Below are 17066 nucleotides of genomic sequence, written 5' to 3'. Positions count from 1 at the left end.
AAACTTGATTCTGAGTTTAGCGATCCATCCGCCACAAGTTATGAATTTTGTGCAGCCGCTTGAGATGATAAATCCTGAAAATAATTCATTATTGTGCAAATTACTACTAAACCAGAAAGAAAATTTGTTCTGCAAAATTTTTAAACCTTTTTTTTTGTATTTGAACCCTTCAAAAACTATAGAAAGCTTTGACAACTACAGAAGAATTCATCTAAATATTTGAGCATTGAAAATATACAGATTGTTGACCCTTGCTCTATCCAATTATTTCAATTATACCTTTGGGATACCAGGGTAGAATAGAAGAGAAATTTACCTAGCTAAAATGTTTTTACCAGATGGACATTGTTTATGTTGTAAATAATTTAACTAGGAAAGACCTAGTTTTGACAAATTGGTGCCAAAAATTAATTTCATAATGTTCTGCATGATTGTTATTTTTGTATTTAGTCAATCCCCCCTCCCATTTCCCCATATCCTCAAATGTATAGGTTAGTACAAATTGGAGTGAAGAAGACTGGCGTGGTATACCTTCGGAATACATTTAGTTTGTTTTAAAACTTGAAAAACAAAAAGCAAGATAATTATACTTTTATAAATGTTTATGTGTGTTTGTGACGCTATATTGCGACTGGCGATACCCAATTAGAATGAACAAAAGTGCATAAGCATTGGTAAAAGCCCGCTGATAATGAAACCTTGAAAATAATGAATACTGAATAATGAAATAGTTGCCTCATTATGAGCTGAAAAAAATGGGACGCTAAACTCAACATCAAGTTTCAATAGCCTAACACTCCTTGGTATCTCCAATTGGTGTACTTTTTTTATAACAAGCCAATATTTTTGCATCAAGATATTTTCGTGATATGAAGCAAAGAACATTTAGCGATTTGTTAATGTTAAGTTTGCTGTTGCTCAATCTTGCATCCCCATACTTAATTGCATTATTTAACATATTGTGTGTCTTGTGTGCATTTGATTTTGCGGATGTGGCTGGATGCACTAAATTTGTGAAAATAAAACTCATGAACTTTAAAAAATAGTCACTTTTACAGTAGATTGAAGGTTTGGTAGAGGCCTTGCGTAGGATCTGCAATGCATTGTGTAACTCAGTCTGTTTTTGTGAAGTTTTAGGACTGGTCAAGTATTTCCTCTTAGTATTTTATTGGTGTAACTTAGTGTTTGTGTGTCTGGGTGTCTGTCTGACCTCATGTGAGGACATCAGACAGGATATCTGGAGCTGTTATGGACCATGTCTGGAGTAGAACTGATTCAGTTTGTATGGACGCACTTTGTAATATCCAGTGATGTTGCTACTGAGAAGTGGTCAGCTAGCCAGCTGCTCTATTGGGCCATCTCCACGTATCAGACAGCTCAAAGCCAGAGCTCATCTGGAGTATAATAGGCTTATGTCTATTGCTCTAATGAAAGAATGTCCAGTTGGATGTGGCACAGGCAGGCCCGTACGCAGGATTTTTTTTGGGGGGGCTGCTGATTTTGAAAAAGTGGACTTTTTTGACGAAAAACCCGTAATAAACCTGCTTTTTTTATCGTTACGCTTGCAAATTCTGAAATTTTGGGACTTTTTGCGACAGCAACCCCCGCACCCCCTGCATATGGGCCTGGGCACAGGTACCGATTGCTACTGGTGAATGACCTTCTGACATGTAAATAATGATGTTATTTGATTCCTTGGCAACATGAAGAGTTCAGATACAAAAATACCCTACTTGAAAAATTACAGAAAAATATCAAAAGTAGCACATATTTTGTGGTTTTTGGGTGTTTTTTTTACATCTGTACTCTTCAAATTATTTGAAGCCAGCTATGTCCTTGCTCTCTAACTCTTATTTTGATATTTCTAAATTAACTTGAATAAGAAAAGGTCTTAATCTTGTTATACCTTCACTAAAGCAGTATGCAGACTTTTATTAGATATACAATATTGTATGTAACATATCTACGTTAATCTATTGCCATTAGTTCTACCGAATGTTTGATGACATAAAATCGATAATATATTTCTACCAGATATTATACGTATGACATATTATCGATTTTACGTCATCAAACATTCGTTAGAACTTAAACATTGCTGTAAATAGAATGGCAATAGAACGTAGATATGTTACATACAATATTGTACGTCTAATACTCGGAGTCTGCATACTGCTTTAAGAACAGATTGTCTCACACAGTCCAAGCAAGTGATTGATTTAGTTCTAAAATTCTAGCGAAATCCCATTTAAACCCCAATATTGGTGTAATAAATTGTTGGGATCCCTTTAAGCATTTGGCTCTGGGAGACTAATGCTATTATACCCTAGTTTTCCCCACATAAAACTGTATCAACAACATAACCTATTTAGGTTATGAGACGTTGGCAATATTACGACAACTATGATTCAGAAATATGTCTGTGTATTGCGGATTTGACTTTCCTCGTTCAGGTACTAGTTCGGCAGTCGTTATGATTTACCATCTTTTGTCTATTTATCTGTCACTCTGTCTTCCTGTGATAGACCTAAGAACTAGATTAGATCATTATTGTGTAAACCTTGAATATTCTCTCTTTTGGAGAAAATATTCAAGTACATATTTATTTATTTATTTGGAAAACGCTTTTATAAACAGCGGCACCCACCGTCTTGGTGGTGCATCCATATAACAAAAGTTAACAAGAATTAAAAGGTGATACTGAAAGTAATTACAAAAGTTAACAAATGGAAGTTATTTTGACTGGTTAAAGTTCAAAAAGATATCTCGAGATCTTTTATTTCACAAATCATTACTTAATATGTAGGTCTAAGGCAGGGGTTCCCAACCAGTGACTTGCATCCTTATATGCTATATCACAAACTGAAAATATAGGGTCATTACACTACCCTGGAATGAAGGCCGAGGGATACAAGTTATACATGGGGTTGCAATAATTGGTCCCACTTTCAACAAATGGGGTCTCTTAAAATGTTATAGGAACCGCTGATCTTAAGTTTATAAACTGTTCTACAAAATTATTAATGAATTTGTATTAAATTTACAATAAAGCATACACAAATGCCTCTTAACCCTAATAATATATGGCTTACCACAAAATACCATAAGGCTAGCTACCGTGCATGTATGAATCCCAGGTTATGCGATGACACAACCGCCCTAGGTTGAATCATTGGCCGGGCCAGCGCAACCCCTGTGGCTACCGATCAGCAATCATGTGCTTGGCACACGAAGGGCCGAAGGTTCAAATCCCAGGGGTACCAAGTGACTTCTTTGTCCATCTTCTCTCCTTTTTTCGTTTCTTCTTGAACTTCCAATAGCAAAAAGCAGTGTTCAGTGTTTTGATTAATATACATTTTCTACTGTCAAGCAATATGAAAACTACAGACGCATAACATGTATAATCAGTCTATAATATCAAATTGATTAATTCGAATTAAACAATTCATTGATGTTAGCACTGGGTAGTAGCCAGTAGACAGGAAGTCTAGAAAGTTGACCTCAACGCTGCGGGTGGTCTTCCTGTGCTTTTGAATGGGACAGCAGTAACCTTGGCCAATTTTTAGACCAAAATTTTGGATTTCTCAGATTTTTTTTGTAAGTTTGTGAGCATAACAAGACTATCCGTCGATGGATTTTTATTTCCGTTGGTAAATATTTTTTAAATACAAGTTTTTCATAACATATTAAAAAGGCAGAGACCCCTGCTGTATAATAAATTAGCTAGGTAAGTTTTGAGTAACCTTGGTGAAAATTATCAAAAAAGTGCCTATTCTTTTGTGTGTGTGCGGTCCATCACCTGTCACTTGGTAGTCTTGTAACATGTCTAATGGCGCTGCCCATGGCCACTCGATGAATTGTTTAATTCGAATTAATCAATTCGATATTATAGACTGATAATGAGAAGGTTTACATTTTCAAATGAAATACAACAAAGTAGAATGAAGACACAAGTCCTGTGATCATGTGATATAAAATCAAAGCTCTGTAATGTTTTTTTTCATCTTTCAGCACAGCTTAAAACTAAAACCGTGGAGTCATGCACATTTGTTCTAATAAGTTCTGGTTTTCTTGCTTTCTCTTCCTTTTTCGTACAGAACATGCAAAGCAGTGAGCTGATCGTCACAGATCACGTCCGGAGTGGAGACGAGTTGAACGACCTCAGAATGAGTAGTAACTGGGAAGACAGTCTCAAACGCACACAGAAAATTATACAGGTACAGACACTATAGACCACAATAGCCTCATCCCAATGGCATAGTTCAATAACCTCAATTAAACACTCATAGTGCAAAATTTGACCTCAAGTTGCAGAGTATGAGTTTTTGTACCCAAATTTTCTAAGGTCATTCAGTGAATGTACAAATGTATTGGGGGGAGGTTTAAAGAACTGTGCCCTGATAGATGAACATGTTGTGGATCCTAGTGAGAGAGAAGCTCCAGTTAATTCCAGTTAAAATCCATACACCCCCTATGGAAGACATGCCCTTAATCTTCTACACAGGGAGTGTATATTTCAAATGGGTTACCTGAATGGGTTACTCAATTTAAAGCCTACACTCCTTGTGTAGAATATAAAGGTCATGACTTCCTCTAGGGGTGTAAGGATTTTAACTGGAATAGCACATTAGACTTACACATCTAAGGAGGGCAATAAGAGGACTTTTTGCAGACTATATAAACTAAAAAACAGTCAGGTTATTTGAGAGGATATGAGGGGGTAAGGGCTTGAGGGTGGAATTGTAGTCACTGGATATGTACTCATTGTAGACAAGTTTAATGACCTCAGATTCAGTATCTGAGAGGACAATCTGAAATCAAAAATCATCATCAAAATTATGCAGGATAGCAGGGGCGGACTGGTTGTTTTAGGCGGCCATGGCAGATTGATTAAGACCCTCCCTGTGAAAAAATAGAGCGCAGCGAGCAGAGCGACAAATTCTAGGGGGCCAGGGGCCCGCGTCAGGGCCCCTGGTGGGGGTCCAGGGGGCGAAGCCCCCTGAAAACTAGGGGTTTAGCTATTTTAGGGGGCCAGGAAGCCCGTATTTGACAACGATTTCTCAAGCCAAATTCCATTTGTACATACTTGAGATATTCTTTATTGCATTGTCAATCACTTGCAATAATCAAGATAAAACCAACAGTTATTCAATTTTCCTTTAAATTAAGTGAGCATGTTTTATGTTTTAACTTATCTGCACATATATGTATACAAGTCATGTTACATATCATTGCGGAACTGTCATAAATTATCATACAGGGTTCAAAAGAAATAACTCCCCCCTAAAATTACAAAATATTTTTTTGCATAACTTGACATACATTTGGTTGATTTGAAAAATTTAAAAACCTGTGAATAGAGGAATCTTTTTGCTACCCTCACAATTTTCTTTTTTTTGAAAATCGTTTTTTGTTGGTTACAAATTATCACATTTTCCAAAAATGATGCTTTCAGAAAAAGTTGCACTTTTCAACATCCTATACATGTAATGTACAAAAACGTTCTCGATATCAACTTGATCAATGTAAATTGTTAGTTAATTTGTCTGAAATTTTATGTATCCGATTACTCAGTCATCCATGCAATCATCTTTCAGTATAAAACAATGATTCATTGACATGAATTTTGACATGAATGGGGTTTTCAGTCAGTGTTTCAAAAATGGTAAAATCACTATAGGAGTAAAAATAAGGTTTGCAGTGTGATGCTTATTTCTTTCGCTGGCTTGAAGAGATGAAAAATTTACTTGCAAATTGTAGACTGAAACAGTTGCAAAGATCAACGGCTTTCTTGAATAAAGGCGTATGACAAAGAAGAAATGGTCAACAAAGATTGGGGGTTGGAAGTCAGCATTCAGCCAATTAACTGCATGCAGCCAATCTCTTGTGGCTACATCATGAGTATTACACCTTTATCCAAGAAAGCCATCATTTTAAATCAAAATGCAAGATGCTTCAAATTACCCAATACAGGTAAATGTTCACCCTCTTGGTCAAATTAATGCGTGGAGAGCTCATTTCTCCTCCCTAGTGATTTTATCATTTTGAAACAACTGCTGATTAAAAACTTCAAAGAAAATCTAATTTTACGCCGAAATTAAGTTCAACAAATCTTTTTTTTGCACTGAATGATGGTTGCATGGGTGCCTGACGGATCAGAGACAGAAAGGTGAAGGAAAAAACAAGAATTAAATCAACCTTAACATTAATATCGATAATGTTTTGAACATAATGTGGTAAAGTGCAACTTTTTCTGAAAGCATCTTTTTTGGAAAATGTGATTATTTTTGACCAAAAATATTGTTTTTGCAAATGAAACAACTTTGGGAGGGTTGGAAATCGATTCCTCTTTTCACAGCTTTTTGAATTTTTCAAATCAACAAAATATATGTCAAGTTATGCGAAGAAATGTTTTGTAATTTTAAGGGGGGAGTTATTTCTTTTGAACCCTGTATCATGAGTATATTCAATCATTAAAAGACAAATGCTGAGAATTGCCAGTTTTGACAGCTGAGCTGATGGTGGTTCAAAGGCCGGGGGGGCACTCACTAAAAATGAGTGACGGGAATCACGGGATGTGCGTGCAGTGGGGTCACCCCAGGTCACATTTGACCCCCTCCTCATGTTACAACTCCCTCTCACCCAATGACTCCCTTTTTATTTTTATTTTACTATTAGGGCGTACTGTCTGAACTCCCCCAATGACCCCCATTTTTTTCTTTTCCTGTCACAAAAAGACCTCCCCTTTTAAAGAAAATTTGACAAATTTCTGGTAGTCTTTCACTGTTTTGCTAAAATAAATATATATATTTTGATGACTTTCTGAAAAACAATTATCAACAATTTGTCAACTTTTATATTTTTACACAAATTTTGTCACAGTATCACTGAAAGACCCCCTTTTTTGAGGCCTCCTCGCTGAATGACCCCTTGTTGTGGCGTCAAAGCTCTCGCCAAAAGCTCATAGTTTTGAACTCAACTTGTGTCCACACATCCCTCACTTCCAAAGTCGAGTGACTTAAATGTATAGCCTAATAGGCCTAGGCTATCAGCCCCTATTTCTACAGACCTATAGGCCCTATCACCAACAGTAGACAAGCAGTGGGTACACTGTGTAGGTCCTATAGGCCTACTCATCCCTTATCCCCCGACCCTTCAATGATCTCACCTCTTTGGTCTCTTCTCTTTTATCTTTTCCTTTCTTTCTCCTAGATGTCTGTCTCCTTCAAATGCCCTAATCGGCCCTAGCCTCATTCCGCAGCCACATTGAAATACCAATATTCCATCGCCACTTTTTTTTCGCCAGCCGGCCCAATATTTTGCTGTAGGCTTAGGCGAATAGGCCTAATTGTATAAATTGTATTTTGTAGTTGGATGGAAGGCCACGTCACGTGGCATGGCCTCTCTTCAAATTTTACTGTATCGCATCCAGAGTAGGCCAGTTGCTGCTCTTGAATCAGCATGATTAGCCTATATGTTTTATTGGCCTTATGCTGGATACGGTATAGAGAATTTATTCAAAAGGCCACTTTATAGGCGATGACGCGATGGTGAACTAGGGGCCGGCCAGGCATATTGCTTAGTGTTAGGGCCTATGCCTTAAGTCCAAGGATCTAGGCCTCACTTAGGCCTTAGTATGCATAGCCCCTCGGGCCTATGCCTCAGGCCCTAGGGCCAGCCTATGTCTTAAGCTACTACTCCTTCTCTCCCCTTTTCCCTTTCTTTCTCCTCTTTTCCTTTCCTCTCTTTTTCTTTTTTCTCCCCTCTTCCTTTCTTTTTTTTTTTCTTTCTTTCTTTTCTCTTCTTTGTGAGCAACCGGCCCTGAGCGGCCCAGAACCAAGCGGCCCATGTGGCGATCGCCACAACGCCACAGTGGCCAGTCCGCCCCTGCAGGATAGCGTTGTGTGTTATTGTCCCCGGAACATGTTTAAAGTAAAATCGCTTTGGTAACCTGTTGGTAGTTCTGTTTTAAGCATGTTCAAGGGCCACAAGTAGTAAGAGGTTTTTCTTGCCCAACAATGATACATAAAAACTTACAGACACAAAACTTACAGATAAGGCAGAGGCTTGAACTATATTTCATTTTGCCTCAAGTTAACTTACTGGTAGTGACTTATATGCAGTTGCGCTGTAAGTGTGCTTACAAATCACCGTTGCACAGGGGTCTATACATTCTGCGAGTCTACCTTTGCATGTATGATTCGATACTACGACCAGCAAAAAAAAAAAGTGAAACACTTTATTGACTTTGAATAGGTAGGTTTGATATGGGCATAGATACAGATTGTTCTCTTACCTTTTTAAATAGGTATTTGATTTGAGGGGACATTTGTAGTATCAGGGGGCCAGGTTAGTGACAGGAGGAACATGACTGTCACTGGTCATATCCTGGTGTCAGGGATTTTGATTTCAATTCAAGCATTGCAGTTGTAGCATCTGCTTGCTGTATACTGTATCTGTACAGTATATAGACTACACTTGGAGGTAAGGTAACTTTAACAGTCAAAAAATTTGTTAACAGAGTGGCGACAACTCTCCATTCCAAGGGTTCCCTACAGTGTCCGAATTAAGAAAATAAAAGGGGTTGTCCCAAGGACAACCAGGTTGTAATTTCTGGTTGTCCATCAAAGTTTTGGTTGTCCGTAAGCTGCTACAATCTGAAACAACTACATGTGACCAATAAAGTGGAGTGAGTGTAGTCAATTTATGAACAATTACTCGTAAATATTTAACAAATCATCAGTTGTGTCACATTTGAGCAAACTAATATGCTGAAAAAGTGACTCTTGGCTGTAGATCTTTGGTTGTCCGCCGGACAACTATAGCATTATTTTGGTTGTCGGTCCATGTTTTGGTTGTCCCGGCGAACGGACATAGTGACCTGCCTGTATCATCTATGACATGATAGACAATAGTAGAAACAACAATTCCTATCCTTTATTCTCCAATTAAAAACAGGTCCATTTCATTTCTCTGTATTCACATCTATCTTTCTCAATCTCTCATTGCCAGGATGGATCAGTGGAGTTGACAGAAACAGGCAAGGCTTTGAAGGTGCAATCAGAGAGACCACATCTTGTAAGCCTGGGAGGGAGCCGTAACAGTACTGCTATAACATTACTACCACTTCCAGAAGGTAAGATTTCCCCTCCACCCACCCCACCTGCGCCCCTCTTATCTGGGTACTTGGGACTGGGACTAAATATTGAAAAGGGCATGCAACAGGGCATGTCTTGAAGGTACAATTGAGAGACTATACTTTCATAGCCTGGGAGGGAGTCACAACAGTACTGCTATAACATTACTACCACTTCCAGAAGGTAAGATTTCCACCTCCCCCCTTCCTCTTGGTACTTGGGACTGGGACTAAATATTGAAAAGGGCATGCAACAGGGCATGTCTTGAAGGTACAATTGGAGAGACTACAGTCACTACGGAGGGAGCCTTAAGGTGGTATTGGATGCATTTTCTAGAAATTAGAAAATGCTTTGAGCATATTTTAAACAGATTAATTGAGTAGGGTAAAAGTACACTGATCAATATGCCTTTTGTTTAGAACCAAATCGGACATACGGTTTCCATAATACATCAATTTATATTTTCTTTGTATCCTATTGTTTTGTCAATAATCAATATAGTTAATGAGCTAAAAAGGACTGGAAAGGCTCATTAATATGTAATTTTACCAATATTTTGCTAAAATCAATGCATAAATGTTCAGGGTACTTTTATTTTGCATACTTTTGCCCTGAAACTTGGTCAAAGTGTTTCTAATATGTTCTTATTGTATTATATAGTGAAGCCGCCCTCTAATTTGCATATTTGCATAATTAATGAGCTAATTTGCATATATGCTAATTAATTATGCAAACATGCAAATTAGGGGGCGGCTTCACTACATAATACATTAGAACATATTAGAAACATTTTGACCAAGTATAAAGGCAAAAGTATGCAAAATAAAAGTACCCTGAACATTTATGCATGGATTTTTAGCAAAATATTGGCAAAAAATATGTTAATGAGCTTCTCCAGTCATTTTAGCTCATTAACTTGATTGATTATTGATAAAACAATAAGATACAAAGAAAATATAAATTGATATATTTAGAAACCGTATGTCCGATTGACTCCAAACAAAAGGCATATTGATCAGTGTACTTTGCTTACTCAATTAATCTGTTTAAAACATGCTTAGAGCACTTTTATAATGCCTCCATAACCACCTTAACAGTACTGCCATAACATTATTACCACTTCCAGAAGGTAAGATTTCCCCCTCCACACACCTGCCCCTGGGTACTTGGCACTGGGACTAAATATTGAAAGGGGCATGAAACATGGAATGTCTTGAAGGTACAATTGGAGAGACTATACTTTGAGAGCCTGGGAGGGAGTCACAACAGTACTGCTATAACATTACTACCACTTCCAGAAGGTAAGTTAATATTGAAATAGGTATGAAATAGTGAATCTCTTGATAGGAGATCACACATTGTGAGTCTGGGAGGGAGTTGCAACATTACAATTGTATTAATACCACTGCTGGAAGGCAAGGTTTGCCCTTATGTTTGAGGTACTTGGGAGTGAATTATGAGAGGGGTATGAACCAGAAATGTCTTGAAGGTGTAATCAGAGACAACTAGAGGAGGGTATCGCAAAAGTACTGCCATAACTTTACTGCCATTCCTGGAAGGTAAGATTCTCCCCTGTTCTTGAGACTAAATATTGAAAGGTTTGAATTCAGAAGATAATCAGTTATTTCAAAGTTTGCCATACGTGTGGCCTACAATTCACTGAACAGGAAGAGTCAATCCCCAGTTCTGATATCTGCATTCAATCGTAGGTTCCAGGATCATGCATAGGTACACTGCACGTTAAGCCTGTGTGACAATACTCAAAATTGAGGTATGCACGTATATTGGAAGAATAAGAAATTTAAACATGCAACCCTGAACTACTTGCATAGTTCAACAAATCTGCAAAAGTTGTTTTACAAGGTTGAAGCATGTTACAATGCACAAGTAGTGCATGTCACATGCATGATTGGTCCTTGTCCATTGTGATCTGCACAGAGATTGGAAATGCCTTTTGATGTCAAAAGTAAGAACCTTTACAAAGATAAGTGATTGGTTGATTGGTCCTGCTATTCAGCAAAACTTGAAAAACAGCATTTGCCTAAAAATCTGCAATTGTGTAAAATCAAAAGACACAAATCACAAATGTCACTAATGTCAAAAGAGAACTTTAAGAAGCGACTCAATTGTGTGCTTGAGTGATCAGTTGCTGGGTTCTGGCATTCAGCTAATAAACTTGAAATAGATATCAATGGTCAGGAAGTGGATGTGAAACCGGTCATAGCTCAGACAAGGCACGTAACTTGATGACGTTGTACATTGTTTGTAGGGAAGTCTATTATTAGGCATGTCCACATGAGAGTCCACTCAAGAGGATCGGAATCCTTGAAGGGGATTAACCTGTGTGAATGTACTTAGAGGTTTGGCATTCCAAGTGGAAGTCTAATATTAGGCATGTCCACATGAGAGTCCACTCAAGAGGATCGAAATCCTTGATGTGGATTCACCTGTGTGAATGTACTTAGAGGTTTGAAACTCCAAGTGAAACTTAGGGCTTTGACCCACCTCAATCCCCAAGATATTTAGGGGGTTTAGTTGAACCTCAAAGTGCACTCGAGGAAATGTGTAGGTTTGTACTGTGTGGACACATTTCAGGGTTTCATTCAGAGGGTGTATGAGCATAGTGATTTGTCAATATTAGGCCAAAATAAAAGTGTATGTTTGGCCTCAATCGGCCGACCCTAATTTTGAAAAACAGGAAAAAAGTTTTTACTATGCAAAAGAATACCGACCCTACATTCTGAAAACCTAAAAACACTTTTTCAGTCTATATTTTTCCATTCTAATTGACCAAATATGCATGTTTTGAAACAAAAATTTATTATTTAAAACCTACTTTAACATGTTATTTAAGCACCGCAATAGCCAAAATAGGTACACATGCAAGGTACACATTATTTAGGCAACTACAGATATAACCAGTAAGAATCGCAAAAAACGTAATCGACCGACCAACCTTTTTTTCTTCAAACCAATTGAGGCCAAATATACACTTTTTTACCCAAATCACATGTTAGTCACTTAGAGAGTGGCTCGTGGCTTCTGCTGGCAACAAACCTCCATATGGACGCAACTCAGAGTGGCTTAGAATTTCATTTCTAAATTCAGAGCTTCAAACATTTTTAAGGTTGTGCTCGTCTGAGCATGCCCATTGTTATTGTTTACAGCCGGCTTTCAGTCTTAAATAGGCTTAATTTATGTAGGCGAGAGTCTATTGTTATGAAGTGAGCAGGCTGTCATACAGACAGTCATTCGTGATATATACACTGAATTAGATGTGTGTAAGCTTACAATACAGTCTGTCAAGCGACTGGGACAGTGTGTATGGAAGGTTATGTGTTGTAAGATCTGGTGTATAGAGCTCTTCAGTCTTGAATAGGATATAATCGCCATTGAAATAATCATGAAAGAATCTTGGAAGTTGACTACTGGTGAGTTTATATTTAGACATGTGTAGAACTTATAGTGCAAATTGGAGTATTTTATAGGCTATTCATCTTCAGTACTTTCTATATTCATGGTTGGTTCATGAATAGACCTTTCAGCAGCTGATTGGAATTCTTTGGAAATGACTTCAGAAAAATGTTGCACATGTTAAACAACGCCGCAACCGAAAAACTTGTTACAGTGTGGTCGATGTTGCTATGATTGTTTACACCAATCATGTAACTGTCTTACTTGAGGTAGCATATTGAATGTGGTGTCCATTGCATGGTCGCATGCAAGTTGAAATCTCTGTTGATTAGTTGAATATTGGTGGTCATTCAATCTGCAGGCATGAAATCAAAGTTTAAGTCAGTCCTTCAAAAGGTTTACAGTCAGAACAAAGTATCCTAGCCGTATAATTCTCTGTCTCGAATATGATTTTGGAATGATTTCCAAACCTCTTAAACTTCTTGGATGAGAAGATGATAGAGGGCGGGTAATGAACTGAAGCCCTATAGAACAACAACATCACTGCTCTTCTCCATCTGACTCATTAACTCCATTAGAGCATTGGTCCAGTGATCCGAAGGTCCCAGGTTCAAATCCTGGATGTTCATTGAATTTGTTTTCACTGGCTGTCAATGTCATTAATATATGTGGAGACTTGTATTAAAAAACTTTGTCATATTTTAGCCATGTCATAACTTTGCTGTGTGATATCCATAGCTAGAAATCTTTTGGTGTGATAAACACGGAGGTAGCCATTAAGGAAATTGTATGTCAATATACTTTTCATTTGTGATATAATTGAGGATGTAATGCAAAAAAACCCTATCTGCAATAGCTGCCAGGTGTGATATGTGTACAATACAGTGCAGAAGTGGTCAAATTGTCTATAAGGCAGGCATTCCAGATACGCCTTTCTTGCCCTAAACCCTAAATGTGTTAGTGGAGTAGCTATAGAATTACACTTGACAGGACCCAGTGAGCAGTGTACTCTCACTAGGATCCACGACATGCTCATCTATCAGGGGCACGGTTCTGTAACCCCAATATATTTTGTTCATTCATTGAATGACATTTGAAACTTTGAGTACTAAAACTCATACTCTGCAACTTGAGGTCAAATTTTGCACTATGGTTGTTTAATTGAGGTTATTGAACTATGCCATTGGGATGATGCCATTGTGGTCCATAGTGTCTCTACCTGATTTCAACCAATTACTTTGATGCTGGACACAAGCGCAAGGGGTTTATATGCAATGAAATGGTCAGCAGGATATCCCGTACTGTCAAGCAATATTTAACTCCACTGACTTATACATCACATTGATATTTTAGGATGCGAGGGAGATGTTGTCCAGGTATTTTCGCGACGTATAAAGAGCGATATTAGTCGTTTGCAACGTGGCATTTCTTATTTCAACACCATCTGGGTCGGTGGACTGGAGAAGGTGTCTGTCAGAAGCTTGGATTTATCTCATGTTAGAAGACACAGTTCTGTGACCTGTGTTAGGGACTGCTTTGACCTTTAAATGGGGTATCCAACCTCATACCCAAACCAAAGTGTGTCAAATTTGTGATGGTACAGATAGATGAAGGAATCTGGACTTCAGCATAGGAAGGAGGCTCTTTAAAGTCTGTAGTGTGTACAAGGGGAAGTTGTTTATGCCTTAAAGGTCAATTTTGTCGCTTGGAAATTGTCAAATTAAAAAGAACCTCTCTTGGACTGTCTGTCGCCAGCAGTTTCGGACTCTTACGTGAAGGTAGGGGAAGCTTACATGGTTGCTTGTGCAATGGTATGTCAACATAGAAGGTCATTGTTGTAGATGTCACTCAGACACTGGCTTCCCATGTTGTCAGTTTAAAAATAACTTTTTTGAGCGTGAGGTGGCAGAAATTTTGGACATATTGTTGAAGGTATGTCTAAATCAGGGACAGTTATGACTAAAATAACCTGTTTTTGGAGTGTGACCTGCCAGAAGTTTGGGACATATTGTTGAAAGTTTGTGTAACTTAGTCGGGTAGTCGTGGATATGCTAGTTATATGATTGAAATATTGTGAAGAAAATGCTTCATGATGTCTAATGTTGATTGGCACTTTGTAGAACTTTTGTTTTTATTGCGAAAGGTAAGATATATTTACTCTGTTAAAAGTGTTTTTTTGTATATCTGGCAACAAACGGTTTGGTAATTTAAAAGAACTACTTGGAGAAAGTCCAAAACAGGACATTGAGTTTGATTGTATTTGTCATTTCAAGTCGAGAAGAATAATCGTAAACAGTTTGATTTGTAAGTGATGACACTTTTTTCCTTGAAATTTGCTAGGAAATAAAGTAATTTAACTTCCTGAGTACTACCTGCCGATCTAACATTGCCTCTGATTGGTCAATTATATGATATTTTCACATTAATCACCAATCACCAATGTGTGGTGAAATTATTCTAACAATGTTGCTGATTGGGCCAATTGATATGAAAACTTCTTTTTAGCCAACTGGCAGGTAGTTCTCATGGGGTTAACTTAATTTGTGCATTTTATTATTATTTAGGTCATTATTGTTTGAAAATATGTACAATTTCTGCTTCGGCAATAATGAGTTTAAGCTTACCTTCATTGTGTGTGATATATTGATGGCAAGAAGGTGCAGAGTTAAAAGCGTCAACTAATAATCGTGAGGTAGCTCATGATGATGATTCTGAATCCCTGCAGCACAGATGTGGTGCGCATTTGGGCAAGGTGCTTTACCTCACTTGCCTCACCACACCCAGGTGAAAAACGATGTCATGGGGAGCTGTATGGGGATAGTTACAATTTAAGGACTTTCGATTGCAAACATTTGATTTTCAACATTTTATTTTGTGTACCAGGTAAAACCAGAGTAGGAACTACAGATGCCGTCATCCAGCAGGACATCGTAATCTCTGGAATCGATACTGAACCGGAACACTGCTTTATTGAAAACTGCAATAATGTCGTCACTCTGGTACCACTTGGAACATGCTCCGTGGATGGGGAGGAGGTCACTAAAGCAACCAAATTGTCACAAGGTTGGTATTTGTAGAAAGGACATACTGTAAAGCATGATATTTTTGCGGCATTAAAATTTTGTGTTTGGGAGAGAACCTATGTTTCTGTGACATGAAAAGGTCTATAGGAAGAAAAAAATTTGTGTGGCATGAAAATTAAGCAAATTAACTGTACTTGCGAAAATGTCATACACTCAAACATTTCATGCTTTCCAATAGTGTGAGCCATCTGGGTGGGTGGGTTGGGGGGGGGGGGTGCTGAACATAATTAGGAATACATTTGTAACACTATTTGATTCAACCAAGCTGAAGGAGGCAATTTTGAAAATAAAGTTATCATGATGTTAAAAGAAAGAACAATGTATACCAACTTGCTGCTAGAAACAAGTAAGGCTTGGTTTTAAAATAAGTTAACCAGTTAACCTGTGAGTGCGTACCATTTTCAAAATAATCAAAGGGTGCATACAGGAGTGGTGTACCAGATTCTAAAATTGCTTCAAAAGTTTATCACAGATATCATCAACAACAACTTGACCAGCAATAAAGCATACTGAAGTCCTTACATCCTTACCATACTTGACTCCTATGACGTTACACTACAGTTTGCAATTGTATATAGATAATTTGATGATAGTCTTATAGGAGAAACATTTCATCAATCACTATATGCAGCAAATGGTTTAAGAAATGCTGTATGTATTTGTCTGCCTCTTTGATGACAGTCATATACCGACAACAGTCATGATGACTTTTATAATGTGCCATTTCAAAAGATCAAGAAGCTTAAAAACTTGGTGTGTTGCTCTGTATTGGACTATTCCATTTAAAATCCACACTCCCACTGTGGAAGATTTTGGATATGATCCTGTGCCATATACTGGGGTACCCAAAAGGTGGCTTTGTTACATTTTGATGTGCAGTTTGGATTTCAAAACACTGTCTCTTGAGTATTCCTTCACTTAGAAGATTCAATTAGGTCTTAAATTGAGGCTAATTTATTCTATATTACTCATGTTTTTATCCTGTTTTAAAATATTTTTTCAATTATTTTCTTATGACGTTTGGCATGAAATGTGCCAAGGGTGGCTGAGGATTAGGGGGAGGAGGATCCCGGGAGAATTAGGGAGAGGGATTCATATTGTAAATTTGATTTAAAACCCCCTTTAAAAATTTGAATCTAGTAAAAAAATGTCTAAATGAACTCCCAGACATCTAAACCAAGTAAATAAATACAGAAGTTTATTTAAAAGACCAATACTTGCTCAGAATGATTGTAAATGTGGAAAAAAGAGGTGGAGTTACATCCTCCCTACTTTGTGATTGTTTTTGCAAGCACTCTCTCATTTTTAACCGATTTCCATAAAAAAGGTGTCAAAATGCTCAGAAGGATGAACCACTTTAAATGAGATGTGTAGGTAAAATGTTTGAACCATTTCATTTTTTTTACTATGTAACACAAAGGTACCCCACAGG

The 17066-nt window shown here is 37.7% G+C and overlaps 1 protein-coding gene across 1 annotated transcript; it reads left to right on the top strand.

The window, feature by feature from the left end:
- Positions 1–1255: 1255 nt before the first annotated feature.
- LOC140145615 (pleckstrin homology-like domain family B member 1) lies at positions 1256–15614 on the top strand (the record flags this gene model as incomplete). Its single annotated transcript, XM_072167308.1, has 4 exons — positions 1256–1399; positions 4098–4217; positions 9013–9136; positions 15435–15614. Coding segments are annotated over exons 1-4 (568 nt in total), but the record flags the coding sequence as incomplete, so codon positions are not given.
- Between the last annotated feature and the right edge of the window lie 1452 nt (positions 15615–17066).

The sequence above is a fragment of the Amphiura filiformis genome, unplaced genomic scaffold (genome assembly GCF_039555335.1).
Source record: "Amphiura filiformis unplaced genomic scaffold, Afil_fr2py scaffold_480, whole genome shotgun sequence".
NCBI lineage: Eukaryota > Metazoa > Echinodermata > Ophiuroidea > Amphilepidida > Amphiuridae > Amphiura > Amphiura filiformis.
Note: the sequence above shows the minus strand (reverse complement) of the source record. Positions and strands in the feature narration are given on the sequence as shown.